We start from the raw sequence: 17,710 nt of genomic DNA, 5'->3' as shown, positions 1-17,710 counted from the left end.
CTTTCTTTCTTTCTTTCTTTCTTTCTTTCTTTCTTTCTTTCTTTCTTTCTTTCTTTCTTTCTTTCTTTCTCTTCCTTTCTTCCTTTCTTCCTTCCTTCCTTCCTTTCTTTCTTTCTTTCTTTCTTTCTTTCTTTCTTTCTTTCTTTCTTTCTTTCTTTTTCTGATAAGCCAATGAGTTTCTTCGGGTTACTTAGAGGAGCATAGATAAAGGGCTAAGTACAGAGGCAAGAACACCTTACACATGGCCACACTACCTAGGAAAATGTCTCATCCTCCCCAACAAACCATTAACACTTCAAAGTCCTGAGGGAGGGGTGGGCCTGACTGGTCTTGGCATGAAGGATTGGTCATCCTACATGGCAGGATGGTGTTAGGCCTAGTCTTGTGCAAGGCAATCAAAGCGTACTTGCCGTGCATTGAAGAGTGCAACTGCCACGTCACACGGTGGATGGGTTAGTTTTGCCTCCAAGGGAATGAGTTAAAGGGAATGAAGCGGGCTGGGGTGATGCATAGTTGGCAAAGTGCTTGCCACACAAGCGGGGCCACCTGAGTTCAGATCCCAGCAGCCAAGTAAAAAGCTAAGTGAACTGATCTATTGCTCTAATCTCAGCACTGGGGGGGAGGTTCCCTGGGGCTGACTGGCCAGTGAACCCAGCCAAATGAACAAGCTTCAAGCTCACTGAGAGTCCAGTCTTAAAAACTAAAGGCAGAGAAAAAGTCATGAAAGATACACGGAAAAAGTAAGCCCCGGACATGCACACAGACATTTTTCAATATGGCTTATTTTTGAGCTGAGACTCTGATATGGAATCAGGATGTGTCTCACCTACCTGAAAACTTGTAGTGAGTGAGACATCTTCTCCTTCTTCTCAGAGAGCATCTCTTTGTCCTATAAACTTGCCCCAGTGGTCTTGTCTTCCCCCAATCCCTCCGAATTCTTCCCTCCCCTTTTCCATCTCCCTCCCATGCTTCTTTATTAGAATCCTTCCCTATTTAACTCCTCAGATCATTTCACCTATTCCAGAAAGTTCTTTCTCACCACCCAGTCCAGAGAGGTGCTCCTATTTTTGGTGTCCCCTGCTTACTTCTGCCCTGGAACCAGACTCTCCACTTTCCACCCTGATAAGCACGGTTCCACTCCACTGAGGGGTTTTTGGCCACCTGCATCTATCTCTGGCAGATGCAGTCAACTGTGTTCTTTTCTTCAAAGCCCTCCCCCCACAGCTGTGTGGCAGTAAACTGTTACTTAGGCTCTGTTTTCCTCTTCTGATCTATATCCGCACACACGGGGACTGAGCCTGGTATGTCACAGTCTTGTTAAAAGAAGAATCCTCAGAGATGTGGAGGAGGGACACCCAGAAATTATTCAGTTTTATAGAGGTAACAGAGTGAGGTTAAAAGCTCAAGTCACTGGCTGGAATCAGGCTAAGAAAAGGCAATGTGGATGGATGGGAGTAAAAGAATTCTCATCTTTTTCTGCATCTTTTCCGCATTTTCCAAAATTCTGTCCACATTCCTAATCCACCTAGTTTGACGTAGCCTCTATTCCCAGCCTTAGCCTTGTGCCTCAGTTTCCACCTGCTTCTAGGAAATTTCCTCTTGGCCATTGCATTGATAACATAAAACAAATAGATCAGAAAAGGAGCCGACTTTCCTCCTGTGTCAGCTCCTCCACCCTAATTCTATCCCCATCTCTGATTGTCCAGCCTACGACTCGACGGTAATGCTCTCCCTCCTCTCTCTTTGCTTTATTTTTTCAAGATCATTTGTCCTAAGCCAGTGCACATTTTACCTGTTTATAGTTTATCTTCCCTGCCAAGACGTGAATTCCACAGAGCAGAAATTGTGCGGACTTAGTTCCTGATGTAAACGCCCACAGTGCCATGTATTCAGTGGTCATTTAATGAATGGTTTATCAAATGACTTAGTGAACCTTGCTTTCTTTTTCTTTCTGTTGTCAATTTGTCTAGATAGTTCTATATCTGCAGTATGTCTTGGTTTGTGTGTGTGCATGCACACAGGTGTTTGCTATTGAAAGTTTTAGTCAAATGATGTTTTTATTTTTATTGTATTTTTTCAGCCACCTGATGACTAATAGAATTTTCAAAAGTTATTTAAATTACCATAGTCTAAGTTACTTGTAGCTATTAATAGAATAAATTCACAAACACATTATGGACATCTAAATGTAATGCATGTTTAATAATTAGCTCATTTTCTGGAATAAAATAAATGCTGGCTACCTATTGGCTTTTTTTTTTCTTCAATGAATTCTCTCGGGGCTAGGTCTGTGTTAGCAGCTGTTGCTTGATCTCCTATTCTAGAACACTAAGCTTCAGTCCAGAGAGGCACCCTCTGAGTTCTCAAACACAGTGTGAGCTTTCCAGATAGCAGGGAGAAGCAGATCCAGTCAATCCCTTCCTAATTGCAGTGTGAAAGCATTGGTGGGTTTTCAGTATCTGAGCGAAGAGTGAAGCTTGGGAAAGATAATGAAGCCCCCTGAAGTCGCACAGTATCACAGTAGTTAAATTGTAGATTTTCCCCCCTTAAACTTATTTTTGAACCACAACAAGCCGGTCACGAACAGTCCTAACTTACAAAGACTCATTTTCCATATCCCAGAAAACACTTCCCTTCCCCTTGGCCCCCAGCTGAAGTGTTTGCTCTGAACCAGTCCCGTGTCAGTTTGCGGGAAGCAGTTCGCTAGGACCACGGTGAACTTTCTAAGTCTCTGAATAGAGAACTGGGCAGTCAACCTGACCGAGAGGAGCAAGGCATCCCAAAGAAGGAACTCACTCAGTAACTACATCAGTTTCCACAGACGTTTTTTACCTGAGCCGAGGCAGAAGACAAGTGGAAAGAGCCAGACCATTCTCTGACGGGCGGAGTCGGGTGCTGGAGCCCTTGAGACAGCCATTCTCTCATAAGCTTGTCGTTGAGACTTTCTGTTCCCCTAGTGATGAGAGCTCTTCCTCTATGTTAGCAAATTTTTGGTTGTCGTGATTAACTTCACACTTGGCTTACAAGAATATCTTTTGTAAGCTAAGACTCTTAGCAGTAGGGAACGTGGAGCTTGAACGGGCCATCTCCTGTAACCAGGCAAGGGAGGGACTGGGACACCAACCCAGCCACAAAACCTTCTACTTATGATTTGTCTTGCCAGCAAGATGTGCTGGGGTAAAGGTGACACAGAAATTGTGGGAGTGGCCAATCAGTGACTGGTCCATCTTAAGACCTATGCCAGGATGGGGAGCCCACCCCTGATAATGTGTGGAGAGCCATGAAGCAGAGGCTGGATAGCCCAGAGACACAACACAACAAACAAACAAACAAACAAACAAACAAACCATAGCAAAACAAATCTGCTATACTTGCAGAGAGGAGCCTAGTCCAGTTGTCATCAGAGAGGCTTTACCCAGCAACTGATGGAAACAGATGCAGAGATCCAGAGTCAAACATCCCGTGGAGCTTGGGGAATCTTGCAGAAGAGGTGGAGGAAGGATTGTTGGAGCCAAAGGGGTTAAGGATACCTCAAGAAAACCTACAGAATCAATTAGCCTGGGTTCATGGGGTGCTCACAGAGACTGAAGTGGCAACCAGGGACCCTGCACTGTTCTGACCTAGGTGCCCTGTATATATATTATGATTACGTAGCTTGATCTTCTAGTAGGACTTCCAACAGTGGGAGAAGGGGCTGTCTCTGACTCTTGCCTGATTTTGGGAACTCTTCCTCCTACTGGGTTGCCTAGTCCTTATAAGGGGAGGTACCTAGTTTTATTGCAACTGGATATGCCTTGTTTGGTTAATATCCCTGAGATATTTGCTCTTTTCTGGAGCGAAAAGGAAGAGAACTGGATGGAGGGGGCTGTGTGTGGGGGTGTTGGGGAAAGTAAGGGGGGAGGGGAAAGACTGGGAGGGAGGAGAGAGGGAAACTGCTGTCAGGGATGTAATATATGAGAGAAGAATAGATTGAAAAAGAAAGGAAATACCTTGAATAATTTTAACTTAGAAATTTTTAGAGAGACTTAAATTGTGTCCTATCTATGCACTTGAGAAAATGTTCACCTCGTCTGTGCCATCTTCTGTAATGCCTGTCAGATCTTACTCGTTTATAATGTGGCTCAGTTGTTTTTTTTTCCCCCACTCCCTGTGGTTCTGACCTCAGAAGATTCAGAATGCTGGAGGCTTGGTCTCCAGTATGTTGATGCAGATGTGGTGGCAACTTTGAGAAGGTCTAAGTAGAAAACTATTAGGTCATTGATGGTGCTCTGAGCGTGGGCTGTCAGGTATGCAAATGCCTTTGAACCAACCCCACGCCTACAGAAAACCCCTCATCCGTGCACCTGTCAGTAACCCCAAAGAACTAATCCGGACTTGTGAGGGCTGTTTCTTTGTTTTGTTCTCAGTCCTATCTGAGGTGATTAGAGATACGTGCTCAAATCTCCCCAGGGGGAAAAAAAAAGTCACAATTGGTGCCTGAACTGGGAGAAACAAAACAAAGTTGAGTCTGAGAGGAGGGGTCACATGACCCTCTGCTATATGTGAGACACAGGCTACAGTGCATGATCCAACCGAAGGTGGAACATCCATTCGGCAATCCGTATATGATTACTCTTCTTTGGTTATATGGGAACTTGTGCCTCCTTGCTGTAGTGCCAGTTGTGTGTCTGATATGAGTAAGACATGCAACGGAAGCCGACGGACATCTTGCAGGGGAAACCCAGGATGGCTGTCTTCCTCTATGGTATATGGTTGCATATCCCCTTTATGAATGTGGCCTGTGAATCAAGTACAGGAAAGCCCCGAAGGAGGCTGATGAACTAGAGAATATGTTGTAATTTCTGAAAGTGGCAATATGGCATGTGATTATAAGCAGGTCACAGAAATGGTCTCTGCTGGATGCCATAAGAGATGTAACCGAGGCTGAGATTTCTGCCCAGAATGAATTGCCAGCAAGAGGGAGGAATTGTAATAGAATAGACACACAGATGCTATCCTCCATATTATCTTCTGATTTGGCAGAAAACGGAGGGAAAAGGAGGATGGTGGCTTCCCTTCCCCCTCTCCCTTCCCTCCCCCCATCCTTCCCCTCCCCCTCCCTCTCCTCCCCTTTTCTTTTAGTCCTCTGCTAGGGAGCCCTTCCTAGAACTCAAAAATCTTCGCCCTTGAGGAGAATCAGACAGGGAGGAGTGAGGAGACAGGAAAATGTTAGAAGATATGGAAATGTTAGAAGACAGCCCTCAGGTCTGACATTTAGTACATAAAAAGAAAAAAAAAAGTGATTCGGTATGGAGAGAAAAGCCTTAGTAATTTCTCAGTACAGGAAACTATGCTAGTCAGGGGATATTTTGCCCCTAAATTGCCTCAATTGGGAGAGACTTTTAAATAAGCAACAGAAGAACTTCTCAAAACCTGGCTTAGGAGGCCATGGGACCTGAGTGGAGGCAGATAGGATCAGCTTGACCTTGTGGAAGGGGAGAAATTGAGCGATATCACTGATTTTTTTTCTCTCTCTCTCTCAGACAGGCTGCATAGCTTGAGGCAATGTAAGGGAGACCATTCCCAATGAACTGGCTTCTATGAATGATTAGAGATGCCTTACTACCACTGGCTGTAATCGATGACTTCTATGAACAATTAGCGATGTACTATCACCATGTCCTTGACTAAAAGAGCCTCCGGGAATTAGAAGACAATAAAGGAATGGCAGACATTGTCAAGAGAACTGTGTGTGCAAGACAAGGCGTTTGATGCCCAGGTTAGCAGGCCAGATGGGACTCTGTTCACAGGAGAGATAAAAACATTGACTCAGCTGGCATTCTGGGATGGTATAGGGCAAGTGGTTTTGGTAAGCCTGACATTGCATCATGATCTTCACAAAATTTGATATGTCATAATGGACCTGACTACAAATTGTGTCTATATGGTGCTAAGAAATTTAGGAGGAGATTAGAAAAAGGGAAACCTGGGCTGGTGAGATGGTCCAGTGGGTAACGATGCAAGCCTGAGGACCTGAGTCCCATTCCTGGTACCCACACGGTAGAAGGGCAGAAATGACTGCTGGCTTACACATGGACACACTGTCACAGCATGCACCCACCCCCAAAGAAAGAAAGAAAGAAAGAAAGAAAGAAAGAAAGATAAATTAAATGAGAGAGAGAGGAAAACAGATAATAGGGCCTATTGTCCCAAAGCAAATTTGGACAAATTCTGTGCTTAAAGCCTGAGTGACAGTTCACAGAAAGGGTGAAAGGAGGAGTGATTGACAGGTCAGTAAAAGTGGAAAAGTTTGTGCTAGGACTGGGCAGTTATTCTCCAGTATCCTGTGTCCATTTCTCTCCTGCAGGAAAGGGTACTGGGACTAGAGATTGTTCAGGACAGAGTTCTTTTAGAAATCAGGGGTGATTATGGAGGTGGTGGCCAAGGAAGCAGTCTGAAACCTGTCTGGTAGAGGGAACTGGCTCAGGTCAGCTTGGGCCTGCTTTCCCTTGTCCAGGGCAGGGCATCACAGACCAGCCCCATGGAGCTATCAGGGTTGGGGATGGTGGATGAGGGTACTGAATGACGTATGGATTATAATGATCATTGATTGTAAAGATACCAATAAGGTCTTAACCCCATCCTCATAGCTAAGTTGCATTCTGGAAAAACAGTTGCCACAAGTGATGGGTTATGTTTCATGCTTTATCACTAACGTTAAAAATATCCCTTTAGATTGAATCCCAAGACCAATTAGCATTTGCTTAGAGGAGACAGCAATGGACCTTCAGAGGCCCTGCCCTCTCTCTGTAAAAGGTTGTATTATGTAACGGTAAACTTTGTGTGTTGTACAGATTTGGAAAAGCGTCTGGAAGAACAGTAAAAATAGAAGTTGAAAAGCTCGAAGGAGTGGGTGGGAAGAGGCACCCCGAGGAACACAAAGCTGTTGAGTTAAACAAATACGAGTGTCAGGAGTAGATTGCCTCTCAAACAATTCCTGGCCAGGGAGGCCCATGAAGACCCTATACAATCTAAGTGATTGCCATTGCTACATGTCAGAACTAAATGCCAAGTTTCTCCAACTGAAAACACAGTATGCTTTGGTTGCAAGAGGCTAAGAAATCAAATTCAGATTAAGCGGAAAGCTAATTTTTCATGGGCTAGCTTTTGCAGTGCTTGAAGGAATTATGTAGGATTGTGGAGGAGAATTGGGACCAATGATGCTGCTTGGCTATGGACCTTATGTGGTATACTATTGACATGCCAGTCAAAAATGTGCCATCGCTCAATAGTGGCATGGCTGTTGTAGGCACAACCAACTGCTTTCTGCTTGGATTTGAGGCCCACTTCACAGGATAGAACTCTTATTTGGTACTGTAAACCAGGGTAAAATCTGTGTCTGGGAGATTATAGGATTGAGGGGGGTTACTGTTTCTGTTTTTCCTTCTAAATATGCGTATACCCACATATTACTGCAGACTTTTTCCCCCTGTAGATAGTGATTCCTGCAGAAGTTGATAATCAGTCAAAATACTGAGAGTAAGTAACTTTTGCTGTGGAACAGTGCCACAGTACTGAGCCTTAAGTAGAAGAGAATATTCAGAAATCATTATCACCCCCTCAAGAAACTCTGTAGAAGAGAGGATAGAAAGAATGTAACAGCTGGAGGAAGGGGCAGAGTTGTTGCACATCTGTAAGGAAACTCATCAAGATCACTTAACTTACAAGGGTTAGGAAGCCCATGAAACCTTGTAAGACCCAGGAAACTCATCACCATGTTGATAGAAGCAGCAAACACGTGAGGTAGGAGAGGAGACTTTTCAGAGGAGCTTCCTGCAACTTGTTCAGGGCACTGCAATGATGCAGCTTTTGTGAGTTATCGACCATGTCTGGGTGGGCTTTCCAGTGACACAGCCATCTTCCTCTGAGTCACCTATGTTACTGTAAGCAATCCATCACTTGTGTGAAGTGGAAACGTAAGGGTTCTTTGGAAAATAATTGTGCCGGATGGTGTTTTGTTGGGGCAAACACATGAAGGAGTGTTTTCCTGAGGAAGATATACATGAAAGGACTGTTTGCTAAAGCAGACACGTGAAGGAATGTTTCACCGAAGCAGACACAGGTGATAGGATATTCTGCTAAAGCAAGCACATGAAAGGACATGTGATGAAGGATTCTTTGCTAATGACATGCATGTATTGGTCCACCTTACATTGTGTAGTTGAGTTCTGCTTGTTGGAACTCCACAGAGAGAAACGCACCAAAACATTTCTGGTGGCGATGTGGCTTCTTGCCACCCAGACCTGGGCTGATTGGCAGAGTGCTGACAAGACAAGACCCATGAATTACCTGTGATGAGAGAGTATAAACAGAACTCAACAGATTGTGACAGAAGCTGAGTTTGGCTTGTTTATAGAGCTAGCTGTGCAATACTTGTAGGTCTCGAGTCTTCTCTGATCTTCTCTTTGCTGAGAGAGGTACGGCTGAAAACTTTTCCTGGTTTCCCTCCTGGTCCCTCCTGCTGACTCATGACAATGTGGCAGAGGCCTGGCTGTCTCTGCTAGGCAGTGCCACCACTGCTACTTCATGTTTGCTGCCCTGAATTTATAGAACTGGACTACTGGTGTATCTGTGAAGTGTCTGCAAGTGGATCGAGCTGCTGCTGCTGACCTGTGAACCGAACTGCTGATTTCCAGACAACACAGACATGAGTTGCTCCAAAGAACCTTTTTAAAACAGATCCACTTTCCCCATATCCTTTCTTTTCCATGAGCTCTGGTGGGTGGTGGGCTAGAAAGGAGGTTAAAATGTTTAAGAATCATCATTGAAAATAGGCTTTGAAAAAAATTCAAGTTACACTTGTACACCTGAAAGTAATTCCAAGAATTCATTGTCTCACAAGATAAACTTGGATGAGGAGGTTTTTGTTGTTGTTTTTGTTGTGTGTATGTGTGTGTGTGTGTGTGTGTTTGGCTTATTTATCATTATCTTATTCATTATCTGGTAGAAATGGATGTTTTTACATATCTCCTCAAGAAGTCACACTACCATTGGATAGTGTATAAGTATACTCACTGAGTTGATCTATTTCAGTGAATGAATGTTGTAGCTGGCCTTTGCTACTTTGTGGGTTTTTCTTTTTCCCACCCTATATCCCCCTGGTTTCACCCCCTATCATTAGATAGGAGAGATAAAAGGATAGAGAAGAGAGAGAGAGGGAGAGGGGAGAGGGGAGAGGGAATTTGTGAATCTAATTTCTTTCCTCTTGCTTCTTCTTTGCTTCTAGCTGGTCTTTGCTACTTTGTGTGTTCTTTTTGTCCCAACCCGAATCTAACTTGTTTCTTCTTTGAGCATTTTGTTTCTAGCAAACCACAACCTTCCCCCTGAATGATCAATAGTCACCAAACCCGCCTCTTGGGGCCCTAGTACTTAACATACCTTCTGAAAAGTTTTGCAGCTGGTAAAATCACACCTTAGCTAGAGCATGAGGCAAATCATAGTTAGATACTGCAAAGAAGCCCCATATCCCCACACTTAAGATTAAAATGAAGACATATTCTTATAACATTTCTGTGTTTTTAAAACAGAAATCAAAATTCCAGAATTGTCTCTACAGTATGTAGAGCAAAATCAGCCCAGGCAAATAGATACAAGTGCTAAGTGCTGACAAGAGGGCTCAGCTGGGAAAGGCATTTGTTATCAGCCTGAGGACTTAAGCTTGATCCCTGGGGGTGCATAAGGTGAAGGGAGAGAACTGACCCCCATGATTTCCATATGCACTGTGGCATTTGTGTGCCTCCCTTATACAATAAATAAAATGTAATAAATACAAAAGCAAAAAGAGAGGGACAGGGACAAAGCCACTTCCTGCTCAGAGCTCACAACACATCCTCAGGTCCTGAAGTTATTGTGGATATTACAGCCCCATTATCTTTGTCTAAAATCTTAGTACCTTAGTTTCTTTCTTTCAAGTGGTATTATGGATTGCAATTGCCCCGTTCCCTAGTCTCAGATTCTAAGTGTTTTGGGGATTCAGGCAGCACAGGGTTTGTACTATGTTGACAGCCTTTTGCTCTTTCAGCTAGTTCATTTCTTTTTTCCCTGGGTTTAAAAAAAAAAAAGACAGACAAATGAAAAGATGTGTAGTGTGTAGTTTCTTTTTTCTTATTTATTTATTTTTATTTATTTACATGTCAAGTGTTATCCCCCTACTTGGTTTCATACTCTCCCAGAAATTCCCTATCCCATCCCTCTCTACTTTTATGAGGGTGTTCCTCTACCAAACTACCCACTCCTGCCTTCTTGCCCTTGATTCTCTTACACTGGAGAATCTATGGAGCCTTCATAGGACCAAGGACCTCTCCTCCCATTGATAAGGCCCTCCTCTGCTACATATATAGCTGGAGCCTTGGGTCCCTCCATGTGTACTCCTTGGTTGGTGGCTTAGTCTCTGGCAGCTCTGGGAGGGTCTGGTTGGTGATATTGTTGTTCTTCCTATGGGGCTGCAAACCCCTTCAACTCCTTCAGTCTTTTCTCTGACTCCTCCATTGGGGACCCCACACTCAGTGCAATGGTTGGCTGTGAGGACCTGACTCTGCATTCACAAGGCTCTGGCAGGGCATCTCAGGAGACAGCCATATCAGGCTCCTGTCAGCAAGCATTTCTTAGCATCCACAATAATGTTGGAGTTTGGTGACTGTATATGGGATGAATCCCCAGGTGGGACAGTCCGGATGGCCTTTCCTTCAGTCTCTGCTCTGCACTTTGTCTCCATCTTTACTCCCATGAGTTTTTTGTCCCCCACCCCTCTAAGAAGGATGGAAGTATCAACACTGGTTATCCTTCTAGAACTTCATGTGGTCTGTGAATTGTATCTTGGGTATTCTGAGCTTTTGGGTTTATATCCACTTATCAGTGAGTGCATACAATGTGTGTTCTTTTGTGGTGATTGGGTTACCACACTCAGGATGATATTTTTTAGGTCCATCCATTTGCCTAAGAATTTCATGAATTCATCGTTTTTAATAGCTGAGTAGTATACCATTGTGTAAATGTACCACATTTTCTGTATCCATTACTCTGTTGAAGGATATCTGGGTTCTTTCCAGCTTCTGGCTATTAGAAATAAGGCTGCTATGAACTTAGCAGAACATGTGTCCTTGTTATGTGTTGGAGAATCTTTTGTGGATATGCCCAGGAGTAGTATATCTGGGTCCTCATGTAATACTATGTCCAATTTTCTGAGGAACTGCCAGACTGATTTCCAGAGTCGTTGTACCAGCTTGCAATCCCACAAACAATGGAAGAGTGTTCCTCTTTCTCCACATCCTCGCCAGCATCTGCTGCCACCTGAGTTTTTGATCTTAGCCATTCTGACTGGTGTGAGGTGGAATCTCAGGGTTGTTTTCATTTGCATTTCCCTGATGACTAAGGATGTTGAACATTTCTTTAGGTGCTTCTCAGCCCATCTGTGGATTAAAATGGTGTCTGGCATCCTGTCCACTACAGGGCTAGGGGCACTCATGGAGGTGGGATGTGGGAAGTTTGACTGTGTGCACATCATACCACTGACGGCTGGCAGGCTGTGAGAAGCCACAGGGCCCCATTCCAGGGATGGGGAGGTGCAGTCTTGATTCCCAGTAGAACTGCCAGGAGCTGACTCTGGCCCAGGGCAGAAGGGAAAAGGGCAGGAGGAAAGCTCCGGCTGGTTCTGATGGGGACAAAAGAGTCCTTAGCTTGCTCAGTGGGCAGCTTGGCTTGGTGAAAACCATAGCTGGGAATGCAGAGACTTCCCAAGGGAGATCAGGCTCTTTAGAGGATAACCTGCTCCATTGCACCAGCATGGCAGATCCTGATGAGAAGAGGCAGTCCATGGTTTTAAGGTGTTTCTTGGAGAGTTGTGATGAATGAAACCTTACATCCTTTCTCAGGGCAGACCTGAGGTTAAATACATTTTGCAGGAAGGAGTGTCTGGGAAGGGGAGCTAAGAGGGTAGTAGAGGCAGAGAAAGGCAGAGAGAGGGAGAGAGTAGAGCAGTAGAGGCTGGTCTTGGCCACATGGGGAGAGGGGGAAGGGAATGCAGGGGGGGGGAGAGAGAGAGAGAGAGAGAGAGAGAGAGAGAGAGAGAGAGAGAGAGAGAGAGAGAGAGAGAAGACTAAGAGAGTATAAGAGGGAGGAGGGGGCAAGTAGCCCCTTTTATAGTGGGTCAAGCTTACCTGGTTATTGCCAGGTAACTGTGAGGGTGGAGTCCAGACAGAATACCAGGGGCTTGGGGTGTTGCCCTATATGACTGATGGCCGTAGAATTATGGAGCTGAGGTCTCATGTCAGGAGCCTTGTGTTGGGGGCATGGCACACACTTTCCATACCTTGCAGGAACACCTGCTGGGTCTCCAGGGTTTAAACCTAGCTCAACCAAAAAACAGGCTGCTTTTTTACAGTCCCATACCCTTCGAGTTTCCTTAGTTGAGAATTCCCTGTTTAGCTATGTTCACCATTTTTAGGGTTATTTGGTTCTCTGGAGTCTAACTTATTGAGTTCTTTGTATATGTTGGATATTAGCCCTCTATTGGATGTAGAATTGGTGAAGATCTTTCCCCAGTCTGTTGGTTGGCGTTTTGTCCTATTGACAGTATCCTTTGCCTTACAGAAGCTTTTCAATTTTATGAGGTCCCATTTGTCAATTCTTGATCTTAGAGCATAAGCCATTGGTGTTCTGTTCAGGAACTTTTCTCCTGTGTCCATGTGTTCGAAACTTTCCTCCACTTTCTCTTCTATTAGATTCAGTGTATCTGGTTTAATATGGAGGTCCTTGATCCACTTGGACTTGAGCTTTGTACAGGGAGATAAGAATGGATCAATTTGCATTCTTCTACATGTTAACTGCAAGTTGAACCAGCACCATTTGTTGACAATGCTGTCTTTTTTCCACTGAATGGTTTTAGCTTCTTTGTCAGAGATCAAGTGACTGTAGCTGTGTGGGTTCATTTCTGGGTTTTCAATTATATTCCATTGATCTACCTGCCTGTAATGTAAAAATATCACTATTTCCATATGATATGATAGTATACTTAACTGACCCCAAAAACTCCACCAGAGAACTCCTACAACTGATAAACAACTTCAGTAAAGTGGCTGAATATAAAATAACTCAAACAAATCAGTAGCCTTCCTATACTCAAAGGATAAACAGGCTATGAAAGAAATTAGGGAAATGATACCCGTTACAATAGCCACAAACAAATATAAAATATCTTGGTCTGACTCTAACCAAACAAGTGAAAGCAGTGCATTTCGAGAACCTCCTTTGTTCTCCCAGGTGGTTGCAGGTATCAACCCCCCCACGAGTTACCTCCTATCCACGGATGAAAGACACACACACACACACACACACACACACACACACACACACACACACACATACACACACACACACACACACAGACATTATCTTATTTTTAATATGCTTTTTAGCTTAGTGACCAGGTACTTCTAAGCCTCCTGACGCTAACGTGGCCTTACTTTCACTCCCAGCTCAGCACCTCTAAGTCTTCCCTCAACTTAGTTGCCCGGTTACCTTCTCCTTGCTCAGCATCCTACATCTGCACTGAGCTTATTTGCATTTCTAATCTTCAGTCTGCCACCCCAGGCCCAGGGCAAGCAGCCAATGGTCATTCTACCTGAGATCTCACATGGCTGGTGGATCTCTCTTCCCCTGAAGTATGTCAAATCTCCTAGCTTGACTGTGGGAACCTGGAAATCCCACCTCTTCTTCCCATCCATTGGCTGCTAGCATCTTTATTGATTGATCAAGAACCAATTGGGGAACAGGACCTTCAGCGTTCACACACAGATTCCCAATCAGAACCACTCCCTACAAAGATGCATTATAAAACAATATTTATTATGTTTACCTGATAAAGTGAAGCCTGTATCCCAATGTCTTAAATACTTACAAAATAAAATTTATAGATAAGGAAATTTGCAAATGTGTAAAATAAAGGATGACATGAGAGAAGATAAGACTGTGTTACTAACTTCTGAGACGGGTTTAGTAGCATTGCTTATTATCCTTAAGTATAATCTTGTTCATAACGAACTAATCTCATGAAAATCATTTTGAGAATTTAATAATTAAGCCTGGAGAACTGAAAAATTGGGTAAGATAAGTTCCTGACCATAAGCAATTCACTCAATAGTCAGAGACTATTGAGAAAATATAACTGCTATATAATCACCACAGGATGTGGTGATTGCTGCCACTATGCACGTAGGTATGAAATGCTGTACAAGTGAAAATACAATGATATATAATTAGTTTTGGTTGGAGAATTTGTAAGAGATAACAAAGATATTTAGTTTGACTCTGAACACAGACATGATATGGGCAAAAGTATGTGTGTATGTGGGGTGAATGTGCACGTGTAGGCACACATTGCAGGGAGGTTATGGGAATGATTTGGCAGTTCATGGATCCATGATAATTACGTGTGACTGTGTAAGCTGCCAGCGGCAATGGGTTACTGTGTTCCTGAAAGGAAAAATGGGGTTTGGATGGGAGAGGCAGAGAGAGAAATAATGAAACCAAGACAAGTTTCTGATCAAGGCCTGATGTTTACTTATGAGTCTGAGCTTATAAAGGGGGGGTGGAGGGCCCATCCCCCACCATGCCAGGATGTTGTTGCTTTGTCAGGATCATGTCAGGAAAACAGGTTCAGCCTCTGGGAAGGTAGTGGTATCATGGAGGAAACAGCAGGTGTGGCAGGACAATAGACTTTACCTAGGTTGGAAGACCTAGGTGAGCTAGCAACTGTGGCAAACAGGTCTGAGCTAGTCTGCTCTAAGGCTGAGGGGAGGGCACAGGTCCTCCCTTTTTATTTATTAAAAAATAGCTGGGCTGGGGCATAAAATTCACTTAGGTTCCATGGTCCTGCTTGGGAATTATGGTGGCTGGCGGCTGCACCTGGCTTGAGTTTGAATGTCTATACTCCAGACCCATCCCAGAGAACACAGCATTTTAGTGTTTATTATGAGCAAACACAGCCTTTTGGCACATGCCTCTGTCTTAGGTTGATAAAAGTCATAGAATCATCCATGGCCTGTCTTTGGCTGCCAGCCCTCATTGTACACCTTTTTTTCCATTCAGACCAAAGCTACAATATGCACTCAATGAATCTCTTCATAGTGATGAATTACTGCCATATCTGAGCTTTGCTGAGGGCAAGCCTGTATGGAGGTTACAGACCTGCTTGAAATACAAAGTCAAAAGTTGAAAGGAACAGGATTAAGGTTGTCTGTGGGGATGTCCCAGGCACTCAATCCAGTTGCAAATTAGCAGCGATCAGACCCAAGTCTGACCTTCCAGAGTAGGGGAGGTGTCTTTGAGAATCAACAGAAAAACTGTTACTTCTCATGTAAAGAGTGGAGGTTGTGCTCCAAGTTAACTCTGCTGGCTGATGAAGATTTTTAGCTATCTTCATAATAGGAATCTCCAATATTGGATTTATTTCTAGATCAGTCCATGATAGAGTCAGAATAACGGTCACAATAAACACAATAAAGGAAAGAGAAGAGTCATTATAAGTCCTCTTGATTAATTTTTCTAAATCAGTTTCCACAGTCTCTATGTTCTCTGTCCCACAAGGTTTAAAAGCTTGAAGCAAGGAGTTTAGCTTGTCTAATCTGGGACATAGGCAACCAAAGGTGGGCCAAGAACACATACCCAATACAGCTTTCCTGTCACCACCGTCAGGGCACTCAGCAAGCCTACGGGTCAGAATGTCACACAAATCATTCTGGCAGCTGGCATGCTCCTGCAGCATTCTGTTGAAAAAATACAAACATGTCCTCTTCCCCGTATTAAATACCTGATCAGGATCATACCATATGCCAATAAGTGGATCCTTCCATCTCACCTAGACATGAGTATGCCTAATTGTAGAATGCTATAGACACTCAGCAAAGAGTTCTTTGGCATCCAAATTAAAAAAATTTAAAAATAAAAAGTGTAATTTAAATAACGTGCATGGGAAGTTAATCCCCCCTTTTTTTTTTTTTAAGAAAATATTGTTTTAAAGTTCCACAATACTTTGTCCTTGGGAATTATAAAAAATCTCAGTAGCATGGGTAACATTAAATTGTTGGCAAAACATCTCAAATGCTTGACTATAATAGCCCGTTCCAATAGCTGTTTTAATCTGACTTGGAACACCAAGCATAAAAAAAAATTAACATAGGCAATGATTAATTACATTTTTAGTTGCTTCTCTTGTTAGAGCAGTTACAACTAGAAAGCCTGAAAAGGTATCAATAGTCACATATGCGTATTTTATTTTTCTAAAATCAGAAATATGAGTATCCATTTGCAATAATTGATTAAGTATAAGTCCTTGAGGATTAACACCATTATGTGGAACAGGTAGACCCTGAGGACACTGAGAACAAGTCTTTACAATTTGACATGCACATTCTCTAAAAATACCAAATTATCATCTCAAGCCATTACTATTTTGATGATGTAAAGAATGAGATTATGTGGCCAATTGTTCTTGTGTATACATCTCGGGTGGCACCACCTTAAGAGGCCTTGTCCAGGCAATCCAGGATGAGTTCTTAACTGTCTAAAGACTGTCTCCAGGCAATCCAGGATGAGTTCTTAACTGTCTAAAGACGGTCCTTTAAAGGAACAGTACTTTCTCTTAACTTGAGTTGTGTGTGCATAAACAATTGCAAAATTTGAGGATTAGCAGTATCTAAAAAGGGAACAATTTCAAGCAATTGTAAGCCTTTGTGTATATGTTAATTAGCCTCTCCCTTCCAGAGGGGCATGACCTTCCCAAAGTTCCTTCTCACAGTCAATGGAACACCAACAATTTTAACCGTAATTTTCAAGTTTCTTTTGCAATATTAGAATATATCCATAACTTTTGGAAAGTAAAACCCAATTTTAAACAATCTATTCTCTTTAAAATCAATAACAAAATCATCACTTTCACGTTACAAAGCTTGTCTGCCAATTCTTATATATGAATGCATGACAGTGCAACTTTTAATGCTTCGTTAAAGAGGCATTGTTTTAAATCTTATCCTTTATAAGTCTAGTTTCCAGGATAAGAATTATACAAAATATTATCCAAATTTAGAAGTATCTTTAGAGGCCTGGTTTCCTGAGCTGGTTCATGCCACGTGCTGTTTAAAATGACTCCAACCCTGAGTTACCCGTTTTAAGCTAACTTTCTTGTTACCAGTGTTACACCTTTTTAATCATGCCCAATAACTTATAATCTAATACTCTATGACCAAGACATGCAGAGCATATTTATACCTTTAAGACCAAGTCAGAAACCAAATGAAGCGGTTACATGAATCTTATAAATTTAGACCAAAGAATTTTTATTTTTTCTAGCTATAATTTCAAGAGGAAAAAATATTTTGTCATTTGCTGAACCCAATAATCATAACTGCAGAGATTTTTCTAGGGAAAAAAAACCCTATCATCTTATTTGCCTTAGAACTAAGAAGTTGCAGACCCCCTTTAAAAGCAGCTTTTCAGCAGGGCCTCTCCTGCTGTGCTTGACTCCTGTGCTGGGCAACTTTAATCAGCCTCTGCTGTGCAAACTGAGACTGAATCAAGAGATGGATAGCCAGCAGATAAAGTTTTAACCATTTTTTTCTTTTCAACATGAAACATAGAACAACAGTCATTCAGACAACAAAACAAAAACAGACACAAA

The 17,710-nt window shown here is 42.9% G+C and overlaps 1 protein-coding gene across 3 annotated transcripts in view; it reads right to left on the bottom strand.

The window, feature by feature from the left end:
- Positions 1–3,153, bottom strand: part of Slamf6 (SLAM family member 6) — a 27,774-nt gene extending 24,621 nt beyond the window's left edge. For 2 of the 3 annotated variants that reach the window (XM_021173506.1, XM_021173515.1), the window contains exon 1: positions 2,833–2,917. In XM_021173506.1, coding sequence (XP_021029165.1) covers positions 2,833–2,917 — 85 coding nt within the window. Of the gene's footprint in view, positions 1–2,832 lie in introns of all 3 variants that reach the window. The other variant, XM_021173511.2, reaches the window with a different exon arrangement.
- Between the last annotated feature and the right edge of the window lie 14,557 nt (positions 3,154–17,710).

The sequence above is a fragment of the Mus caroli genome, chromosome 1, assembly GCF_900094665.2.
Source record: "Mus caroli chromosome 1, CAROLI_EIJ_v1.1, whole genome shotgun sequence".
Lineage (NCBI taxonomy): Eukaryota > Metazoa > Chordata > Mammalia > Rodentia > Muridae > Mus > Mus caroli.
This window is presented reverse-complemented; position numbering and strand designations above follow the sequence as displayed.